Raw genomic sequence first — 19,990 nt, 5'->3', positions numbered from 1 at the left:
CCCCCCCCCCCCCCCCCGTCTTTCCATCCTTAATGCTTCGGCCAGTCTGTGGAGCAGAGTAGGTATTTTAAAACTGTTGAAGACTGAACAGATCAATCAATCTGCCAACATAGCCAGCAACCTAGTTTGTCACAAAGTGGATACAGTATGTTCAGGGAGAAGGGTAGTCTAAAAATTATTTATTTAGAGTATTAAAACAAAAACCCTACCAAATATACAATAAAAGGACAAAATACACTGTTTTCTACAACATGTTAAAGCAGTTCATAAGAATACATGTGGTTAATAATTAAATGTGATGGCGAATAAAAACTTCTTAAACTAGTATCATTTTAACAAACAGGTGGATTCTAGAGTTAAATTTATAGAACAAAAAAATTATTTTGAATAAGGATCAAGTCATGAAAATTGTTCACCTCATAAAACAGATATGGGTATAATAAATGCACCCTGAACCTAAACGCATGACTTTAAAGTGACAGTTTCCTTAGCATCTCTAAGGAGGGCTTTCTTGAAGTTACCCATCTGTGTTTCAATAATATCCTTTTTTCTTTTACTTTTTACAAGTTTTGTGTTCAATCATATATGTGACCCAGATATTCAATGCCACCTTGCTAATGCTAAGACAGCTATTGTATCCATAAAACCACTGCACAGTGTCTAAATCAGGAGCTGAATATGTTCGTCTACCTTTTATCGGCTCTAAAAATGCAGAGCAAACATTATCTATTGTTAATTACCTGTAAAGTAGGGCTTTAGCCACTTCCCCTGTTTCTAAGAGCCCTGAAGTGAAACCTAAAAGAAGTCACCCATTGTTTTCAATTGTGCAAGGGCCAGGAGCAAACAGGGCTCAAATTGCAGCTCTGAAAGGCCACAGGAAATTGGCATACCACTAATCTGCACTCAACTATTCAAAGAAACAAAGCCCGCATTCNNNNTGAAAAACTCACCAGCAGAAACCCAAGGCAGATCTGTTCAGTAAGGACCACAGAATAAATCTGCAGAAATAAAAGTTTTAATTAGAGTACCAGGAGACCTGGCTCTAGTTTCCTAGCTCTGAGAGTAACACGCATCATTTAGATTTCCACCTTCCCAATTTTCCCCAAAATGAGACTATATAATTAGAAGACTTTCCACTTAATAATTTGAGCAGGGATGGAGATAGAGGGGACAACCTAATAAGAGGCCAACTGTTCGCTATAGATAGCTGAGTTATAATAAACTAGGATACTAAAATAATCAAAATCCAAAACAATTTAAACTTGCTTTTGTGTATTTGGGCTATATACATTCCTTGTCAACGCAACAACATTGTTTCTAAACCATAGGAATGTCATGCAATTAAGAAACTGGCCAGATTATCTTTCATATGAAACAGCAAAATTTTAAATGAAACTCCCTACAAAATTCAAGTATGAATGTAGGGATAGTTGTTTCAGTTAAATGCTCCATCACAGCAAAAGTCCTGGGCAAAACACTGCTGCCTCGTCGTCAGCTGGTGTGGTATACTCATTTGTTCTTACATAGCAAGCATCGAAGAGACTGCAGAATTAACTAACAGAGCCATGGAAGTTAGGTTTTAGTCCTAACTTTATTAATAAATGGGAAAATCCTTTTTTCCTCCCTGTGTCAAACTTATCCATAAAACTAAGTTAATCATTTGGCTCCTTCTTAACTCACAAGTTTGTTGAAATACCAAAATTTTATAAACCTAAATACTAATAAAAATATTATATGTAATACACAATTTAAGATATTACCGTATTGATTAAGAATAACGTCCTGGGACGCCTGGGTGGCTCAGTCGGTTAAGTATCTCCCTTTGGAGTGTCTCCCCAGGGTCTTGGGATTGAATCCCACAGGGGGCTCCTTGCTCAGCGGGGAGCCTGCTTCTCCCTCTGCCTTTCCCTCTGCCTGCCACTCCCCCTGCTTGTGCTCTCTCACTCTCTCTCTTTCTCCATCAAATAAATAAAATCTTAAAAAAAAGAACGTTCTGATTTGAGTAATAACTTGAATTACATAGAATTATTATAGAACTATTCAAAGAGCATTCAAAAGCATTTATAGTCATTGTGCATTTGAAAAAGGGGAGGTTTTGAAGAGTTTTGTGCCTATGCCAAGTTCAGCAAGAAGAGTAAACAATAGTTTAGTATCTAGGAGAAGGACTATTAATACCTAAGAAGCTGAGAAGGGCTCTGGCATTCTCCAAGTCTCCCAAATCAACTCAATAGTAGTTACTCTTAAGGATACTTCTGACTCAATGAAAAAGACCAAGTGGTTTGTATTATGAATAACTAAGAATAGATTAGTAAAATGAAGGAGTAATTCCAGGCACTTCCATGTCAGGCCTATTTGGAATGTTATAGAGAGGATGCAGTGGGGTAAAAGTAAGATGTTTCAATGACCTCTAATGTCTGTCTCCTCCAGTGCCAAAATTTTGCTGCCCCAATTCTTAAAACTATTCTTTTCTGGAAACCTTAACATAATCGATTATATTACCAAATTTTCTTTTTTTTTTTTTAAGATTTTTATATATTTATTCAACAGAGAGACAGCCAGTGAGAGAGGGAACACAAGCAGAGGGAGTGGGAGAGAAAGAAGCAGGCTCATAGCGGAGCAAGGGAGCCCGATGCGGTGCTCCATCCCAGGACCCTGGGATCACATCCTGAGCTGAAGGCAGATGCTTAACAACTTAACAGGCGCCCCCCAAAATTTTCTACACCAAATAATTACTTAATATTTTTAGAACTCTATTTACTAGTATATGCAAGACTAAAATGGTCTAAAGTAGGTTACATATCATATCAGAATATATATTTTATTACCATAGTAAATGTCCCTCTGGTCAGAAAAACCAGATCCAAATACAGGCTTTTATTTATTTTTTTTTAAAGATATTGTTTATTTGAGAAAGAGTGCGCATGAGCAGGGGGGAAGGGCAGAGGGAGAGGGAGAAGCAGACTCCCCACTGAGCAGGGAGCCCAATGCAGGGATGGGATCCCAGGACCCTAGGATCATGAACTGAGCCTAAGGCAGACACTTAACTGCTTAACCAACTGAGCCACCCCGGTGACCCTCAAATATAGGCTTTTAAACTCAACTGTAAAATGAGGGCTAAAACATCAATACAGGGGCGCCTGGGTGGCGCAGTCGTTAAGCATCTGCCTTCGGCTCAGGGCGTGATCCCAGCGTTCTGGGATCGAGCCCCACTTCAGGCTCCTCTGCTGGGAGCCTGCTTCTTCCTCTCCCACTCCCCCTGCTTGTGTTCCCTCTCTTACTGGCTGTCTCTGTCAAATAAATAAATAAAATCTTTAAAAATAAATCAGTACGTATTTATTGAATGCCTAGTATAACCGAAGCACCTTTGGGGTGCAGGTAAATCTACAACATAATCTCAATCTCAAAGAATTACAATATACAAGGAGAGACAAGACACAAATTTTGAAGAGTGCCAGAAAATGCTACCCTAAATATGCCACTTTAGCTTAAGAATTACTTCTAGCTAAAGGCACTAAAAGACAGCACGTGCTCTGATCTCCCCTTTTCCTCCTGAAAGCAGGAGAAAGATGCCCTCCCAGGACCAGGAGGAAAGGAATATTCTTAACACCAGATTCAGGGAATGGAGGCTGAGAGAAATCTATACAGACGGACCTAGTTAAGATAACTCAACTTCCTTTAGTCTCCCCATTTGTCTTAGTTACTTTTCCCACAATTGTCTCTCTTTGTTCAACCTAGTACATAAATACTTCGCCCTAGCCACTTCCTTGGGTGTACATTTTTCTAAGGGGGCTTCCATGTACATGTAAAAATCTGTATCCTTCTCTTCTGTTAATCCGTCTCATGCCAATTTAATTCTCAGGCCCAGCCAGAAACCTTCAGACGGTAGCGGTGAAGTTTTGCCTCCTCTATACCATTAGAAAGTAAACATGAAAATTAATGAGCAGTTTACACAATGTTATTACTAAAAAAATTCTGGGAGAGATTATTTTATCATGATTCAGAGAAGTAGGATTTAGACCCAGCTATTATTAGAGACTAGAATTTAAAAGGTAAAGACAGTCCCTGAGGTCAGGATTTATTTGAAGGTGTGTTTTAGGGACAGAGTGAACCAATTCCACTAGATGGAAGATTTATGTTGCAGGATAAGCAGGAGAGAAGGGTGAAAGGGCTGGTTTGGGGTCTGACAGCACAGCTATGAAAACCTAGTGCACGAATTTCACTCATGCATAAGATGACTGCAGGAAAAGAGAATAGGGCAAGAAGGAAAGAGAAAACTTGGGGCTTCAGAAAGACATACAGTCTGATGAACTGGAAAAGATTAATTTTTAATATGGTTATTTGTTATGCAGTCATGCCGTAGGCCAGTAACATCATATGATAAATGACACAAAAGTTTCCAAGTGTAAATCATCATATTCCAACTAGGCAGCCACCAACAGACACACATTTTCCATTGGGTCAAAAGGACCCGAAATTTTATTTGCACACAAAAATACAGTTCTGTGTTTTTTCCCCTTGAGAAACTGCCCCATAGGTAACATCTGAAGGGCCCCCATCGTGAAATCACCGCTCTATGTTCAGCGCTGCCTGTGGTTGAGTTAGTCATTTGTTGTGCCATAGGAAGGAGGTGACAGTTACTGCTTGGATACGTTTATAGGGCATAACCTCAAAGGGACTTCCTCACACTCTGTAGTAGAAAGAAATAAGTGTTTGTTTTGAAAGATAAGCATAGGTAAGTAGGAAAAAATGCTCAAGGGCAAATACTTTTGAAAAAAATGCTTCATGAAAGAATGTTGGGTTTTGTTGTTGTTGTTGTTGTTTAAGAAAGGCAAGTTCAAGCAGACCGTTTTCTTTTAAGAGTACTGCCTGCTTTTCTTCTTTCCAAAATTTGCTAGATTTTACAATCCATATGAAGCATATTTGCCTAAGGATTAAGAGACACCCCCCACCCAATTAAAATTTTTACTTAAGAAATTAAGGTACCACATGGTACCTATTTCGTTGCCAAGGAGAAAAAAAAAAAAACCCATCATCTACATAGGATGCAAAGAAATGTGAGCTTTCACACCTGATTTTTTTTTTAAACTAAACGCTTGAAATCAAGCAATGCCAGCTTCCCTCAAATGCAAGTTTTTCTGCTTTATAATGATCACCTCTCAAAAAAGCATTTCCAAGTCTCTACATGTGCCACATACCACCTATAAAATGTAGAAACATTTTAACTCCAATACCATCACTTAAAATAATTTCAAACTGTAAAGAAAAAAATTACCAATTCCAATCCCCAAATTATTTTGTCCTTCATTTCATATGGCTTCTGCAAGCATTTGGGTTTTACCCGCTTCGCCTATTGCTATGGTAGACTCTACTTAGGAACTGTAAATTGAATTCCCCGGCTTCAAGTACAGACAAGGTCTATAGTATAAGCCTCTTAAAAGTACTTTTCATATATTTTTTCTCATTCTGCTTGTTCACTTTCCTATTAGATGTTTATCCTTGGATAAGCCATTTCATCTCTCTGAGGTCAACTGTCTTCGAAATGAGGGAAGGGAAAACTAAGGAGCTTTTAAGGTCCCTTCCAAGTTTGATTTGGAGTGGCTTCAAATTATTCTGTAATCTTAATTCCCAATCACCTAATACACATATTCCCCAACCACTCTCCTTCCTTTGTCCACCATTGTCACCACCACTTTTGACTTTGGCAAACAGGCAGAGAAAAACACAGGAAATAAAAACTGACACTGAAGTTGCAAACACTGTATTTAAACTTCAATGATTCAAGACGCAAAGCCTGAGGGAAGAGGGAGGGGGGTGCAGAGGGAAGAGGGGTTAATGCTTTTTAATAATCGGTAGAAAATGGTTTGTTTACTGAATTTTCTAGTTCTGGTATTTGGTATTTCTGACAACAAAGTTTAGATACATAATTCACTTTTCTGAGTGATAGACAGTGAACTCTGTCTAGGGAGCTGGGGTGGAAGAAATAATTTAGTTTCTGTTTGATTTTTCAAAGCCTTTGATTCTCTTCTCTGCCTTGTTTCCTGCGTTCAGTCTACTTCATTACTCATTAACTGTTCTGAGAGAGATGTGGTCTAGGGGAAAAAAAGATTCTTAAATCTGCACAATTAGTAGAATGTTCAGTACGGAAAATTTTGGTCTTCTTGTACATTTCATTTATACAAATGTTCTCTCTGCCCTATGTTACCAGAAATAACTTGATCAGCGCTGAGTCACCTAGATTTCTCCTCCCTCATCTTCCTCAACCCATTATCTCAAACCCATCCCTTCCTTTTAATTTCCACGGTCCTTGTCACATTCTGGCTGAGGTGTCAGCCATTCTATTAACCATCTAGCTGGGCTCCCTCTTCCACTATAGGTTATCCTCCACAGTGCTGCCTGAAGAATCATTCTGAAACTCTAATCTGGGCACATTACTCTCCTGTTTATACTCTGTCCTGTCCATGACTCTATTCACCCACAGGATAGAGCCAAACTCTTTAACATGACCTTCGCACTTTCCATGACTGGCTCCTATTCTTCCCACAGGCATCTTACATTCCAAACATACTAAATCACTTGCAATTTTCCCATCATGCCATCTTCATTCCCACTTACATGCCTTTACACTCATCTGAAACGCTTTTCTTTCTCTTGTCTGCCTGATGAATAACTACTCATCTTTCACACCTTTTTTACGAAGCCTTCCCTGACATGCAAAGACAGATGTGGCTGCCTCCTCCCAGCGTGATTCCATAGCCCCAGTTACCAACCAACATAATAGCACCGATCACATGGCTAAAAACTCATGAATTAATAGCCAAAGACTGGGACCCTCGGCACCTAAGATATTGTTGTCGAATAAATGATTAAAGGGTTGACAGAGCCGAGCAATTCTTCTTTTCTCTCAAAACTGCCTATATTGTTAACAATAGAAACAGCTTCAAAAACTCTGCAAAAACAAGAATTCAATTTGGTTATTAATCTCATCATATTTCCTTAATTTGAAACTTTTAAGAATAAACCTAGCAGGCAACCAACAGCAAATATTCACTGAGCTTCTACTCTACTGCAATAAGCACTGTTCTAGGTATTAGATACCTAGGTTAAACGGATATATTTTAGTTTCATCTTTATTCTAGTTCATCTTCCCTAATTGAATTGTGTTTCTGGTACCAAAGAGCAAAAGCCAAAAAGGGTCAAAGGCAGATATAAAGAAGAAATTATAGGTAGTTCCAAGAGCAGGTCTAGAAACCACAAACTAACCAGTTAGAGCTCCCCATACTCTGAAATAACTCTGATATCAGCAGTTTTCTTTATAAAGATAAGGCCTCTCTACATTTGGAGAACAAGGCAGATTCTGGGTGGCCCAGAAGAATAAAATGTACTTCTGTTAAGGGGTCAAGTTTACTCACAGCTTCTCCCGCAGAGCTGCAACATGCAAACCCTGTGAAGTAGACAGGGCTGAGATCTCGGATCCAACCCCTCTGCCTTCTGAAGTGCCTCTGAAAGGCACAAAAGCTTAAAGAAGGGAATGTGGAAAGCAAAACATCTTTTGGTTCTGTGTATTATTTTGACTGAATTGACTGGTCAATCAATTTTCAGGAAGATATTTTCTTTATTCAATAACTGATTTTAACAGACAATTTGTGCTATCAATGGAGCACATCCCATTTGAAATAAATTCTACTCTACTTGTTCATTCCTTATTAAGACAACAAACTTATTAAGTTTGTTATTAAGAAATCTAAGAAAATTGTGTCACTTATTAAGAAATCTTATATTTTTATCAGCTCCTAATTCCTTAATTTATAATCCATTAGCTTAAAATCAAATTAAACTGTCTGAAAACATCTTTTCTAAACAAACACCAGCCTCTAAATTTTCCTCTCCAGCTCTACCTCTGGCATTTTAATATTTAAATTAACAACTCTTTTAACGCATTGGCTATTTTTTTCTCTTCCTCTTTGGCTCCAAAAATCTCCTCTCAACCTCAGCTACTCATCAGCACAGAGAAACCCCAGGTTTCTTTAGCATGTAAAAACAGCCCACCTTCTAAGATCTTGACTTGAAATTTCACCTCTGTCCTCAGCTGCCTACCTTTTCTATGTAGGTTCTCTCTGTAAACTTGTGTTTCATTCTCATGAGAATCTTCATTCAATTACTCTGGCCAGTCATTTCAGCATACAGACTGCTGCCCTAAAATTCCTGACCTCTTTCAAATTCACCATTTCTTATTGGTCCCTAATTCTCTGCCTTAACTGCCCCTTTAACCAGCTGTAAGCAATGTCAAGAGAAAATCTGAAAATGCTTAGAGGTCCACAAAACATTCTCTGTTCAACCCGAGCTGAGCTCTGGGCACTGCTCCTCAGCTCATCAGTTCTTGCTGAGTCTGCTAGCACCCCCACATCCAGCCATTCTAGACCTCGACCCTCAAGAACCAATTTCAGTGCTGGTTGGGTCTTACTTATCAAAAGAAGACCATCCTCCTTTTTTTTTTTTTTAAGATTTTATTGATTTATTTGAGTGGGGGAGGGGAGCTCACTCGAGCAGGGGGAGCGGCAGAGAGGGAGAAGCAGGCTCCCCGCTGAGCAGATAGCCGGAGATGGGGCTCAATCCCAGGACCCTGGGATCATGACCTGAGCTCAAGGCAGACACCTAACATACTGAGCCACCTATGTGCCCCAACCATCTTCTTTTGATCAAAATTAGGGTGTGTTTCTACAATTTCCTTGTTCTCCCTCTTAAAATTCCACTATATCTTTTTCTTCTTTTATTCTTTCCCCTGGGAGAAGAGCCATTCTTGCAAGGATTAAAGCACCCCTTTGTGCTTTCTCTTCTAGACCCCTTCTCCATCTTCCGGAATTCTGTTCCTTTGACTATTTCTTCTGCCCCATCACTCTTTTTCAAATACCCTTGCTCTCGTTTTACAAAAAGTCTCAGGTTTGGAAAAGGCTCAGGTTTGTTATTCAAAAAATCCTCCTCGGCTGTTACCTGCCTCCAGTTACTTTATCATTTAAAATTTCTAGAATGAATAGATTTAGAGCTGTTACCTGCAAGTACTTACCACCCATTCGATTCCTAATCCCTTACAATCCAATGATTACAATTTCACTAAATACCACTCACCAAATCTAGTTGAGTCCCCACAGCTTTTGACATCCAATTACTAATTTCCAACTTGAAATTGTTCAGATTCTAAAACACACCAATCTCTTGGTGCCTATCCTTCTTTGACCAACCCTCTTATCTATCGGCTCTATATTCTCCATCTGCCCTCTAAATATAGGTATGTCCCTAGTCATTCTTACCCTTTGGGATCTATGCTACAGATTCCCTATCACCCCATGAGGATGACAGCCATCACCCACCTCTCTTAAACCCTAGATGCTTTTTTTCAATGACCTGCTGGCAACTCACTCACACTTTAAGTTAATCCCAACGGAACTCATAACTTTTCCAGTCCACGTACCTCCTAAACTAATTCCACCATTTCTTTTAACAGAACTACCATTTGCATATTCACCTTGCTCCAAACCTTCAGAATCGTTTTCAATTCTTTCCTCTATCTTAAACCCACTTATGAATAACTGCAAAGTCCTATGGATTTAACATTTGGTAATACTTCTTACTCACATTGACCCCCTCTTTCCATTCTACTAAACTTCAAGCCACTGCTGGTTCTTAATACCTCTGGCTTTCTTTTTCTAAACTGGCCTCCTTAATACCTGCCATTTTAATCTCCCACAATTCCCCATGTACCTATAATTGAATTCAGAGGTTCTGGACTGTGTGCCTTAGAATCATCTCAGTGCTTGTAAGAAAAACAAAAGCCAAAGCCCTCCCCCCAGAGACTCTTATTGAAGTGGCCTGAGATGGGATCTAAGCACAGGTTTTGTTTGTTGTTAGTTTTTACTCTCAGATGGCTTTAAAGTATAGCTAAAGTTGAGAACCACTCACTGCTAGCTAGCCAAACTGGAAGTCCATTTTCTCAAATACACACTTTGTTTTCTTGCATCAGATTTATTCACCTAGTTTTGACTAGCTTCTTATGGCATTTATTTTTCTGCCTTGGACAGACATTCATCCATTGTGCTTTAACAAACTTGTTCAATCTTGTAATTTATAAATTAACCTGGAACTTTTGTTCAAATCGCCCTTCCATCCAGTCTGTCCTTCCTTCCAACCGTTTACCACCACATGTTCACATATAACAAGTAGTTTTAAGAAAGTTTTTGTTTTGGGCAACTAGATTAGGACTTTAGGTAACTAACCTCTGAACCTGACTTCTCATCTCTGAAGATGGATGACTCTAAGTTTCCTCCTAGCACTAAAATTATGACTCTATATTTATCAAAGTAAACTCTTGGCCTACTAGTGCATGATAGAAGCTTCTAGTACATTTTCCCAAATATGCCCAACTCAAAACAGTTCTCTGATAGTTTTTGCGATTAGAGTTATTACCATATCTAGCAGGATTCAACCATCTAATACCAATCTTTTTAACAGTGCAAAATAGAACGTTTAAATTTGTTTTTTAATCACTACAATCCTAATGCAATCAAAACAATGGTAAGAAGTAACATCACCTACATTCTTAAATCTAGATGCCAAGTTACTATTACCTTTTACAAACTGATTAAATAAATTTGTTATGTTATTACCATATAAGCCTAGCCAGAGGAAGCACACATGCTCAGTTTTCCAGTGAAGTTAACTTTAATATTAACATAAAAAATAATCATGGCAATGATGTTATTTGCTACTTATTCCTGATAGCTAAGGGCAAATAATATATGCAGAAAAACATTCCATTTCCTAAAATTATAGTCAAATACATTCATTATGAAGTAAAAACTTCCTGGTAGAGAATGGAATGGTAAAAGCTAATGTGCAGCATAAAGGTACTGGCTTGTAGCTAAGAAATGAAGACAATCCCGTATCACATGAAGGAGCCCTGGCTGTACCCTAGTTATCATGAACAGTTTATCTTCCAAGGTAGGCGTGTGTTTCTACATCCCCAAAATGAAGCCTCTAAGCTAAAAAAGCAGTTCCAATATTGTCTGATAAAATCACCCAAGCTTCTTTAAAAATAGATTTTTCTGATATAGTAGGTCTGAACTATAAAAGACTTCTGAATTTTTAACTAGTGACCTATTTGTTTTTATACATGGTTGAGAAGTATGAAGCAAGATACAAAACCTACTTCTAGCTCTAGAATTCTTCTGCATATAGAATAATGCACACAGTAGATGTTCAATAAACATGCAAAATGGCTTGGCAATAGTCTGAGAGAATATGAGAAGAATCAGTAACTTGTCAATTAAGTACATGGCTATTTTTATTATACAGAATCAGTGAAATAATGGGGAAAAAAGTCCTCCAACTGTCAACTGGCCAAAAGAATGATTTAAATTGTTTTCAGTATGTTTAAAGACATGAAACTCTCCCTTGCAATTAAAATAAATATATGTAGTGGGAGGTGGGATAGGTTTTAAGAGAACTGTCTAGACCCTCTTTTTTTGTTTCAATATTTCAGTGTTTCAAAAAGAGATTGTACTTTTTTGGCTAAAGAGCTATATCCAAAACATGTCATGAAATACATCACTTTATCAATCTACTGGAAATGAATCCTCAGAGTTTGGTTCCAATACCAATTTTAGGCTAAAAACAAGACTAGTTTTTAATTCACTTCCTTTCACTTTAAAGAACATTGTTTTTTACATGTTCACTTTTCTTAGTAATAACTGGAATGTTCTATGGTTTGGATTTTGGAAACCATATAATAATTATTACAGACTATAAGGTTTCACCTTAGGCCTTCACAAAAAGAAGCATATCTACTTTTTCGCATTTCATTTTCCTGCTGGGTTATATTTTATAAACTCTGTTGACAGGAAACTACTCAATTATAGAAATCCTATATTGGTTTTATTCACAATTAAATTATCTAAATAAAACTTCTCTGAAATGAAAAAATTGGCAGTCAGAAAATATGCTGGAAAGGAACTATTTAACAAAAATATTCTGTCAAGCTGTGGTAGTTGAGGAATAGGGACAAAATCATGGAATAAGAAGGAAAGAAGGCTATCCCATGTACTTGGTATGTTATTTTTCATTTAGAAGTATCAAATAAATGGTAGTGGGCACTGTAAGAAATTTCAGCTTTGCTGGTTGCTTTCAAAGCCTGAGCACATTAAAATGATGATCAATATTAGGTACAAAAGCCTAAGATTAATAAGCACTTATAAGGACACACCCTAATGTTTTTTCCTTCTAGGTTTAAACCATCACAAAGGAGGAAGTTCCGAATCAAAGTGTTTATGCTTCGCCACCTGACCAGTTTGTCAGAAGTCTGAAATTCTACTTATTGCTACTTCCAAATATGGGCCTGACATTATGCCAGAATGCATATAAAGCCCTAGCAGCAGCAGACCACCATCTTAATATTGTAATTTTAATGTATTCTGCATATAGCCAGAAGTCAAAACTCCACAACATACCTCTTTCTCATAAAAGTTAAAAATTTCTTTCAATAAAAGCTACAGCTTCTTAGTCTGGTTATTATAGCTACAGACAGTTCTTACACCAGATCCTAATTATACCGAGAGTCTGAATAATAACAGAAAAAAATTATACAGTATTTTGAGGGAGTCTATGTTTATATACTTCGTTAAGGAGCCAATCTCAACCAAAAACCCAATTTTAAGGGACCAGTGATAACATAATGAGTATGACAGAAAATAACTTCACATCTTGAAATACTGTAGATTATGAAGTAGCCTCCAAAACAAATATTCATTTCTAAAATGCTCCTGCTTTCAGAGCACAGAGAAAATTTTTGATTATATCAAATGAAACAATGCCAACTAGTAGTTTTAGTGGCTTGAGAGAAAGCATTAAAACAAGTTTCTATCAGTTATGCTTTGTCTAATTAAAACAAAATCAAAGCTTATTTACAAAGAACACGTACTCCTAAAATTAGCAGCCAAAAGACAATGACCCAAACAGGAAAGCCGGGTATGAGTTTAGGTAATCTAAATCGCAGGTTCAAATTATGTCAGCATGTTATTCTGAAAAGCAGAGAATTATTCAGGTTTGACATATCACTTAGGAATGGGGAGTCGGTAAAACTGAGTCTGAAGATTCACATAAACAAAATTTTATCAGACCCAAAGATTCTAGCTATAAGTGGTTTCAGTAGACTAAAAAATAAAAAAATATTTACTTTTATATAAAGTTTCAGGCCCTCAGATTTTCTTATTCCAGAGAACATGACAATATGTAACTTGATCGGGCCACATTAAAGACTTAAAGAAAATGAAAAGGTAGGGACAAGAATGTTTTTAAAACAGCTCTTTGATAATGTGAACTATTCCCTTGGTGTACTCTAACATCTAGAATGTTTTATTAAAGTGACAGTGCCAGAGACTCCTAGCATGCCTACAGAAGAACTAAGTTCTTTAAGTTTTACTGATGAAGACTAATTTTTGATTAACCCAAGAGTTAAAATACATTTTTTAAAAATTACAGACATGTTTCGTTCCAAGAAGTTATGATATACACCAAACATCTTGCTTACAAAATAGCTAAAGTAGGGAGTGACTGTTAATATTAATTGCAAAAAATGTTCACTTTATAAAGTGATTCACTTGGGCATTTGTTGAAACAGAATTTGGATCACAAAATTTTGATTAATGCCTTTTCCAGGAAACATCTAGTTCAAAATTTGAACTCATCTATATCTAGATTCAGTATGTTAAAGAAATAAAATCGGTGCGTATGAAGAAGGAGTTAAAGCAAATGACAAAAATCACCGTAATAGTACAGGCTAATAAATGAAGAAATCAAGAGACAGTTTCATTAATTAATATATTTTCTGCATTATAGTTAACATAGGTACTTTCTTCGTGTCACCTTATTTTCCGTTATGTATTGATATTTTGTTATATTCAGACATGAGTACATTTCAACAGTCTTTTGCAATAAATATCATAAAATAATAGAGATTCGCATAATAAATATTCTTTACAATAAAAAAGTTTAACAGACTTTTGTCTTAAAAATAGTCAGAATTCAACTTTGTGATTTATACATAAAATATACAAAAAGCACCACAATTTGTGGTTAAGGCAATGAAAACACAGAAAAAATTAGAATTACTCAGCTGTTAACTAACCAAGGGGCCAAAAGGACCATTAAGGGGCCAAGATCACTTTAGGCAGCAAAGTTCTGTGACACCTATAGATCGATCAGCTATAAATATCAACTTCAGTTACCCAAGTGCCCTCTATGATGAGAAATTTGGTAAAAAAATGTGGGGTGTAGAAGGAAGGCAGTTGAGTCCTTCACAAATATGAAAGCCAGAATAAAGATGAGCAAGATACAACCAATATATCTCCAATGTGAAGATTTACATTGTAAAGCAAAACTAAACTTAACATAGGAAAAGAAAAATACCTGGCATCTCCGGAATAAGAAACTGAGGGGAGAGAACTCTGAGGGGCAAGTACAGGGCAGTGGTTAAAGGAAAATTTTTATGTTATAACAAAAATATATCCCCCATGCTTCTTAAGGGTCCAATGCTATGGAGATAGCCTTAACTGGAGACAGACTTAATATATAGCTTATTTAAGCAATAAAAAGTTGCTTCTTTAAAAACCAATTTCCCTGCTCCCAGAGTACCCAATCAAAAACAGCTCTGAATCACTGTAGATTGACTGGGTATGTGTATGGGTATGTTCATGTACTTTGACAAGTTGCCTGCAGAACAAAAAGGCTACACAAAAGCCCACTAGCTCTCAATACCCTCTTCAGTGGATGGTAGAGGCTCTTGTTGTAAGTGGGAGCCAGGTGCAGTTTCACAGTCCACTCTTATTGAAGATCATCCGTTTGAGAAGAGTAACATCCATGAGTCAAACCTTGGGAACAGGGGAAGAAAGGCAGGAAAATTGTAAAGAAAATAAAACCAGTATCTAACATAATCTTTCTAACAGCCTCAGCTTGAAAGCTAGAAGTTCAGGAGGTCCAACCCACTTCCAAAAATCATGATGGTTTACCCTGACCCCGGGAGGGGCAGCTCTCCAGCTTACAATAGACAGTGTTGGAGTTCTTACATCTGCATCCTGGGCGATGGATCCAGTCATAACACCCCCTGCACAGCTTCAGGCATCCCTTAGCAGGAGGATAACAGAGTAAGCAAGGTAAAAATAGAGACATGGCTCCCATACACAGGTACCTAGAGCAGCAGTGTGACTGTGAACAGGAGCAAGGATTATCCGAGTAAGAATCCCCTTCATCATCATTGGAGCAGTGGTAGAAGATGCCCTTGACTAAGCACATGCAGGTTCCATACTCCACCATGCTCTCAGCAGAGCAAAGGCACTGACGATTGCAGGCCAAACAGGATGGCAGGGTCCTGGGGGCTGTGCATTCTCCACACTTGCACTTCCCACACTGTTCACAAATAAACTTGTGCTGTGTCAGGTCCTCTTTCAAGGAACCCTTCAAGTCATCCACAATTAGTTGCTTGGGCTGGGTCCGGATTGCCCTTTCAGACCTATTCCCAGGGACTGGTCTGGTTGGTGGTGACCTTCCTAACAGTCCCTGCTCAGAAGACGCACTGCTGTTGCTCCCAGAACTGGCTGCACTTCCAGTGCTGGTCGATCTGCTCAAAATGGGGCCTCTGGCATTATTTGAGAGTCCTGCATGTCCCAGGTGGCTTGTAGGTCTATGCTCATAATTGTTATTCACATTAATTGGTATGATTTCATGAGTCCTTTCATGCTTTTCTTGTCTTGGTGCTGTTCGAGGAGCAGGTCTTTTCACCACAGATGGCCCTTCCGTATATTCGTTACTGCCTCTGATGGCCTTGATCTGGTCTAAAGACAAAATAGCAGCAGGCTGAATTTCTCTCTCATAGTCTAACCTCTGACGGCTATCCAATGTAGGCTGCTGGATCACAACTAATGAACTGCCACTGCCATGTTGATTTTGGGGATCCATGTGTAGTGATCTCGAATTCTGGCAATCAGTGGAAACCTGGCATGCATCTGAAATCCTAAAAGGAAATCAAAGATGAAAAAGCAAAAAAAAAAAAACAAAACAGAAAGAGACAGAAAATAAATGACAGGAAGCATTTTTTGGGGGAAAATCCTGTCAAGTCACAAATTGCCTAAACCACCTGGTAATGATCTCCTTCATCAGTGGATTACAGTGATGCTGGGGTCCTGGCCAGAGTCCAATTCCAAGAGGCTGAGGACCACATCATAGAAGAAGAATGCAAGCAAGAGACCCCATGCCATAAAAGTTAAACGTTTTTTTCAACTTCTAAAAAGCAGAATCAAGAAGTAATGCCTTCCTGTTTATGAATCTAACAAATAATTAAAATGGAGTATGCCCTTATAGGGAATTTTGAGTATAAGCACTGGAACAGCGCTCATGTAGAGAAAGCTCAGTATCAGTTCATTGGTGTTTTCCATAAAGGAAAATACCCACTTTAAAAAAAATTAGGAATGGCTTTGGTGCTCCTGCCTTTCTGTTATTTGTTTGCTGTTACAAACATTAGATTAATAATGAGGAAATTAGTCAAGGTATACTTCATGCATTAAAAGAAAAACCCAAGAGACTTCAAACTAAAATGGAATCTCAACATAAGAGTGCATTTTCCACAGAAACCAGGATTTTAAAGCTTGCTCATTACTTATCTACAAGACGTAAAAATGAATATAGATGAATATAACAGTTCTTGGTGTTTTATAGCCCTAAAGCACACACACACAATTACTGTACAATGCTGTGATGTTAAAAAGGATTCACATCTGAAACCATGAAAGGATTTTTTTTTTAAGTTTAAATTAAGGGCTCACTCACATAACAAGATAACTTTCATGCACAAGTTAAGTATTAGGCCTTTAAAGCAGTATGGAGAAATCCTGGCCATTTTAATTACCTATATTTCCTCTAATTTAAAAATCTGTATTTACATGACAGATCTTGATTTTCAAAAGCACTGCCAAATCTGAATCAATGTGCTTCTTGTAATAAAACAGAACAGTAAAATCCTGATTAAAATAAGCATGTTATGTGTTTCCATACCAATAGCAAGTTATTTCTAATTTATAATGCACTCTTTATACACAAACTACCAAACATAAAAACATTTCCATTTTCAATCAATAGCAAACCAGAATATTTCTCACAAAATCCTCCTAAAGTCCACACAGATCCATTCCAATTCAAGAATGAAAAGAAAAAAAATGTCCATTCTCAACTACCACCCATGAGCCAAAAACACCAGCTTAGGGAATAAGGCAGATAGAAGTCTATTTCATCTCTTAATTGAACTGAAAGTCTATAGACTATGCCTTATACGTTCACTTCTTGGAGTTCCCCTCCCTTATTCTCCCAACTAAGATCTCCCAAGTTTCTACTTTACTCTACCTTCTCTGTACAGGAGGAGAAACACATTCATGATCTGCTGGGTTTAGTCCTGGAATCCTTAAGGACTGTTAAAATATTCCATCGTTACACTGCACACACAATATCATTCCTCCTTGCAAAGAACTTTTAACCCAGTGCTTTAAAAGCAGAGGATCTGAAAGTACGGAGTCGGATCCCACTGCTAGGAAAAGCCGCGGACGATAGGAAGAGTGCCCTAAAAACGCCAGGCACACCTTTAATCTGCGTTTTAAATGATAGTTGTAACAAAGTTCACTCTGGCTGGTAAATTACATCACCAGATAAAAAGAAAATTAGCCACCTCCGATCGGAAGCAAAACCCCCTTTCAAGCACTGACAGTCCTCGATCAATCCCCAAACTCACTCGCTCGCTCTCGGCAACCTGTCTTCCCCACGGACACAGGAATCCAAGTCCAATACCTTTTCGGACAATCCCATCACATCCTAAGGATCACCGTGGATTTCCAACCCATTTTTGCGTATCTCGCCAAGATTTCTTTCAGATCGTGAAGAGCCTTCCGAGCTAACGCAGGCGCCAAAAGCAAGCCCACGGCATGGATCGTTATCAATAACTATCTGTCTATACTTTAAAGGCAAAGCCGGATTCCTAAAGAGCCGGGGGCAGGGGCAGCGGAGAAGCGTCGCCACACTGCAAGTTACGACGGTGGAGCTGCGCCCTCTGCAATCCGAGCTGAGAGAAGCGGTGAATAAATAGTTGACGGAGAGGAAGGAAAAGGAAAAAGTTATGAATGAAAACAAGTTTTCTCTCTCTCCCTCTCTTCGGGCAGGAGGAGGGGAGGAGGCTGAGGTTACCATTACCTCAGGAGGGCGGACTTCCCATTTTTAAAGTGGCAGCGCCCTCTCCCCTCCCCTCGCCGCTCCACTGCTCTCCAAACAAGAATAAAGTTGAAGCTCGCTTTGGCGCAGACTAATTCTGTCGAGGGGGTTACCCGCGAATTCCGAGGTTTGCCTCCCTAGACACACACGCGCGCGCGCACACACACACACACCCACACTCACGGCCTTTTACGGTCCCCCGTCCGAGGAAACTCCTCCACAGAAAGCCTGCCGTTGGCACAGGTCAAGAAGTTCCTCCGAGCCCTCCCGGGGACACCCCAAAAGCCTCCTTGAGTCCATCTTTCGCGTGGAGGGTTCCTTCAAGAGGACAACCCGGGCCACCGCGCCACCACTCCAGGAAGCTGGGGACGGGGGCCCTACTTCTTCGCCCTCCGCAGTGGCGGAAAGTCGCCCCCCCGGTTACCCAGCCGCGAGCGCCCCGGGAGAGAGGAGGCGCCCCTCCACTTCCCCTCCCCCTCGCCGAACCCCGGAGCCCGCACCTGCCGCGCGGAGCCAGTCGGGTCCGCGCCTCCCTCCCCCACCCCCGCCGGCCGAGAGCGGCCGCCCGACACTCACCTAGGCCCACGCGGTGGAAGGGGGCCAAGCCGTGCAACCCGGCCCAGGTCCCCGTGCGGGCGGCAGCGTGCACACGCCGCATCAACCGCTGCGGCGAGGACGAGGAGGCATTGCCCCTGCTGCGGCGCGTCGGCCCGCGGCCTCCCCCGCCCCCACCGGGCAGGAGCGCTCCCCGCGGCCCCCTTCCGGCTGCCGAGGACAATTCTCTGGAGACTCCGCGCGGCCCAGCGCAGCAGACCTCTCACAGCTCGCGTTCGCCGCGCAGCTCAGCAACATCCACCTCTGGGACTTTTCTCCTGCAGCCCCCTTCCACGAACCGGGGAGAGGGCGGGGAATCCCTTCGGGAGGGCTCTCGAGTCTCTCAGAAAAGCGAGCCGGGGAACGGCAGCGAGAACAGTGCGTGACGGGCCCACCGACTGGCACGCTGTGCTCTGTGAGTCCTCTTCGGGTTCCGAACGGTCCTCGCGGGAAAGGAAGGAGTGGCTGCCCCCTGACGAGTGAAAATCCACGTCACGGACGTTTGAGACTCCGCGGCGCCCGGGACCGGGGCTCGAACCGGTGTCTGCGGGCGGGTCGCGGAACCGTGCAGGCCCCGGCGGGGCCCGGGAGCGCACGCCTGCGAGGCGGAGGCTGCCGCTCCCCCGGGGGTGGGGGTGAGTGGGATTTTTTTTTTTTTTTACCCGCTTTCTTAGGGGTAGCGGTGAAGGGAGCGAGGTTGGGGGATTCTTCTCAAGGGAAGAGGCGGGGCGTCGTCTCTTGGCCCCCGCGCAGGTCGAGGCACTTTCCCGATCCTGCGCGCCGGACAAGTGGGGGCACAGCGTCCCCCGGAACTCTGGTCCTGGCAGGGCAGCCTCTCCCGGGCAGCTCTCGCTCGCAGTCGTCCGACTCTTCTGTTCCACGGCCGAAATGCCTGCCACAGAGGATGAGCGATTGGAAAATAAAACAAAACATTAATTTCCCCTTCTTTCCAGGCACTCGGACGCGTAGCGCGCTCAGCCGCCCGGGCGCAGAGTGGAGCCGGGTGGGCTGCCCGCCAGCTCGCCCGCCGCCCGCAGCCCGCTGCCATGTGCTGGCTGTTGCTGCTCCCAGTGATTGACAGGCCGGCGCACAGTCGGCGTGTCAG

The 19,990-nt window shown here is 40.7% G+C and overlaps 2 protein-coding genes across 6 annotated transcripts in view; one reads left to right on the top strand and one right to left on the bottom strand.

The window, feature by feature from the left end:
- Window positions 1–13,849: 13,849 nt before the first annotated feature.
- The window catches only part of SPRY1 (sprouty RTK signaling antagonist 1), a 6,724-nt gene continuing 583 nt past the window's right edge, over window positions 13,850–19,990 (bottom strand). Inside the window, exons 1-3 of one of the 5 annotated variants that reach the window (XM_040626290.1) lie at window positions 17,819–18,199; window positions 15,233–16,054; window positions 13,850–14,915 (exon numbers count right to left, since the gene is read on the bottom strand). In XM_040626290.1, coding sequence (XP_040482224.1) covers window positions 14,879–14,915; window positions 15,233–16,054; window positions 17,819–17,892 — 933 coding nt within the window. In that variant the 5' untranslated portion in view covers window positions 17,893–18,199 and the 3' untranslated portion in view covers window positions 13,850–14,878. Of the gene's footprint in view, window positions 16,055–17,818; window positions 18,200–18,867; window positions 19,010–19,990 lie in introns of those variants that run through there. The other 4 variants (XM_040626288.1, XM_008689498.2, XM_008689497.2 and 1 more) reach the window with 4 other exon arrangements.
- The window catches only part of LOC121101901 (translation initiation factor IF-2-like), a 6,589-nt gene continuing 4,607 nt past the window's right edge, over window positions 18,009–19,990 (top strand). The window contains exons 1-3 of the mRNA XM_040626570.1: window positions 18,009–18,015; window positions 18,048–18,157; window positions 18,872–19,990. Of these exons, the coding sequence (XP_040482504.1) occupies window positions 18,009–18,015; window positions 18,048–18,157; window positions 18,872–19,963 (1,209 nt within the window). The 3' untranslated portion in view covers window positions 19,964–19,990. The remainder of the gene's footprint in view (window positions 18,016–18,047; window positions 18,158–18,871) is intronic.

This window comes from Ursus maritimus, unplaced genomic scaffold (assembly GCF_017311325.1).
Source record: "Ursus maritimus isolate PB19 unplaced genomic scaffold, ASM1731132v1 scaffold_11, whole genome shotgun sequence".
Lineage (NCBI taxonomy): Eukaryota > Metazoa > Chordata > Mammalia > Carnivora > Ursidae > Ursus > Ursus maritimus.
This window is presented reverse-complemented; position numbering and strand designations above follow the sequence as displayed.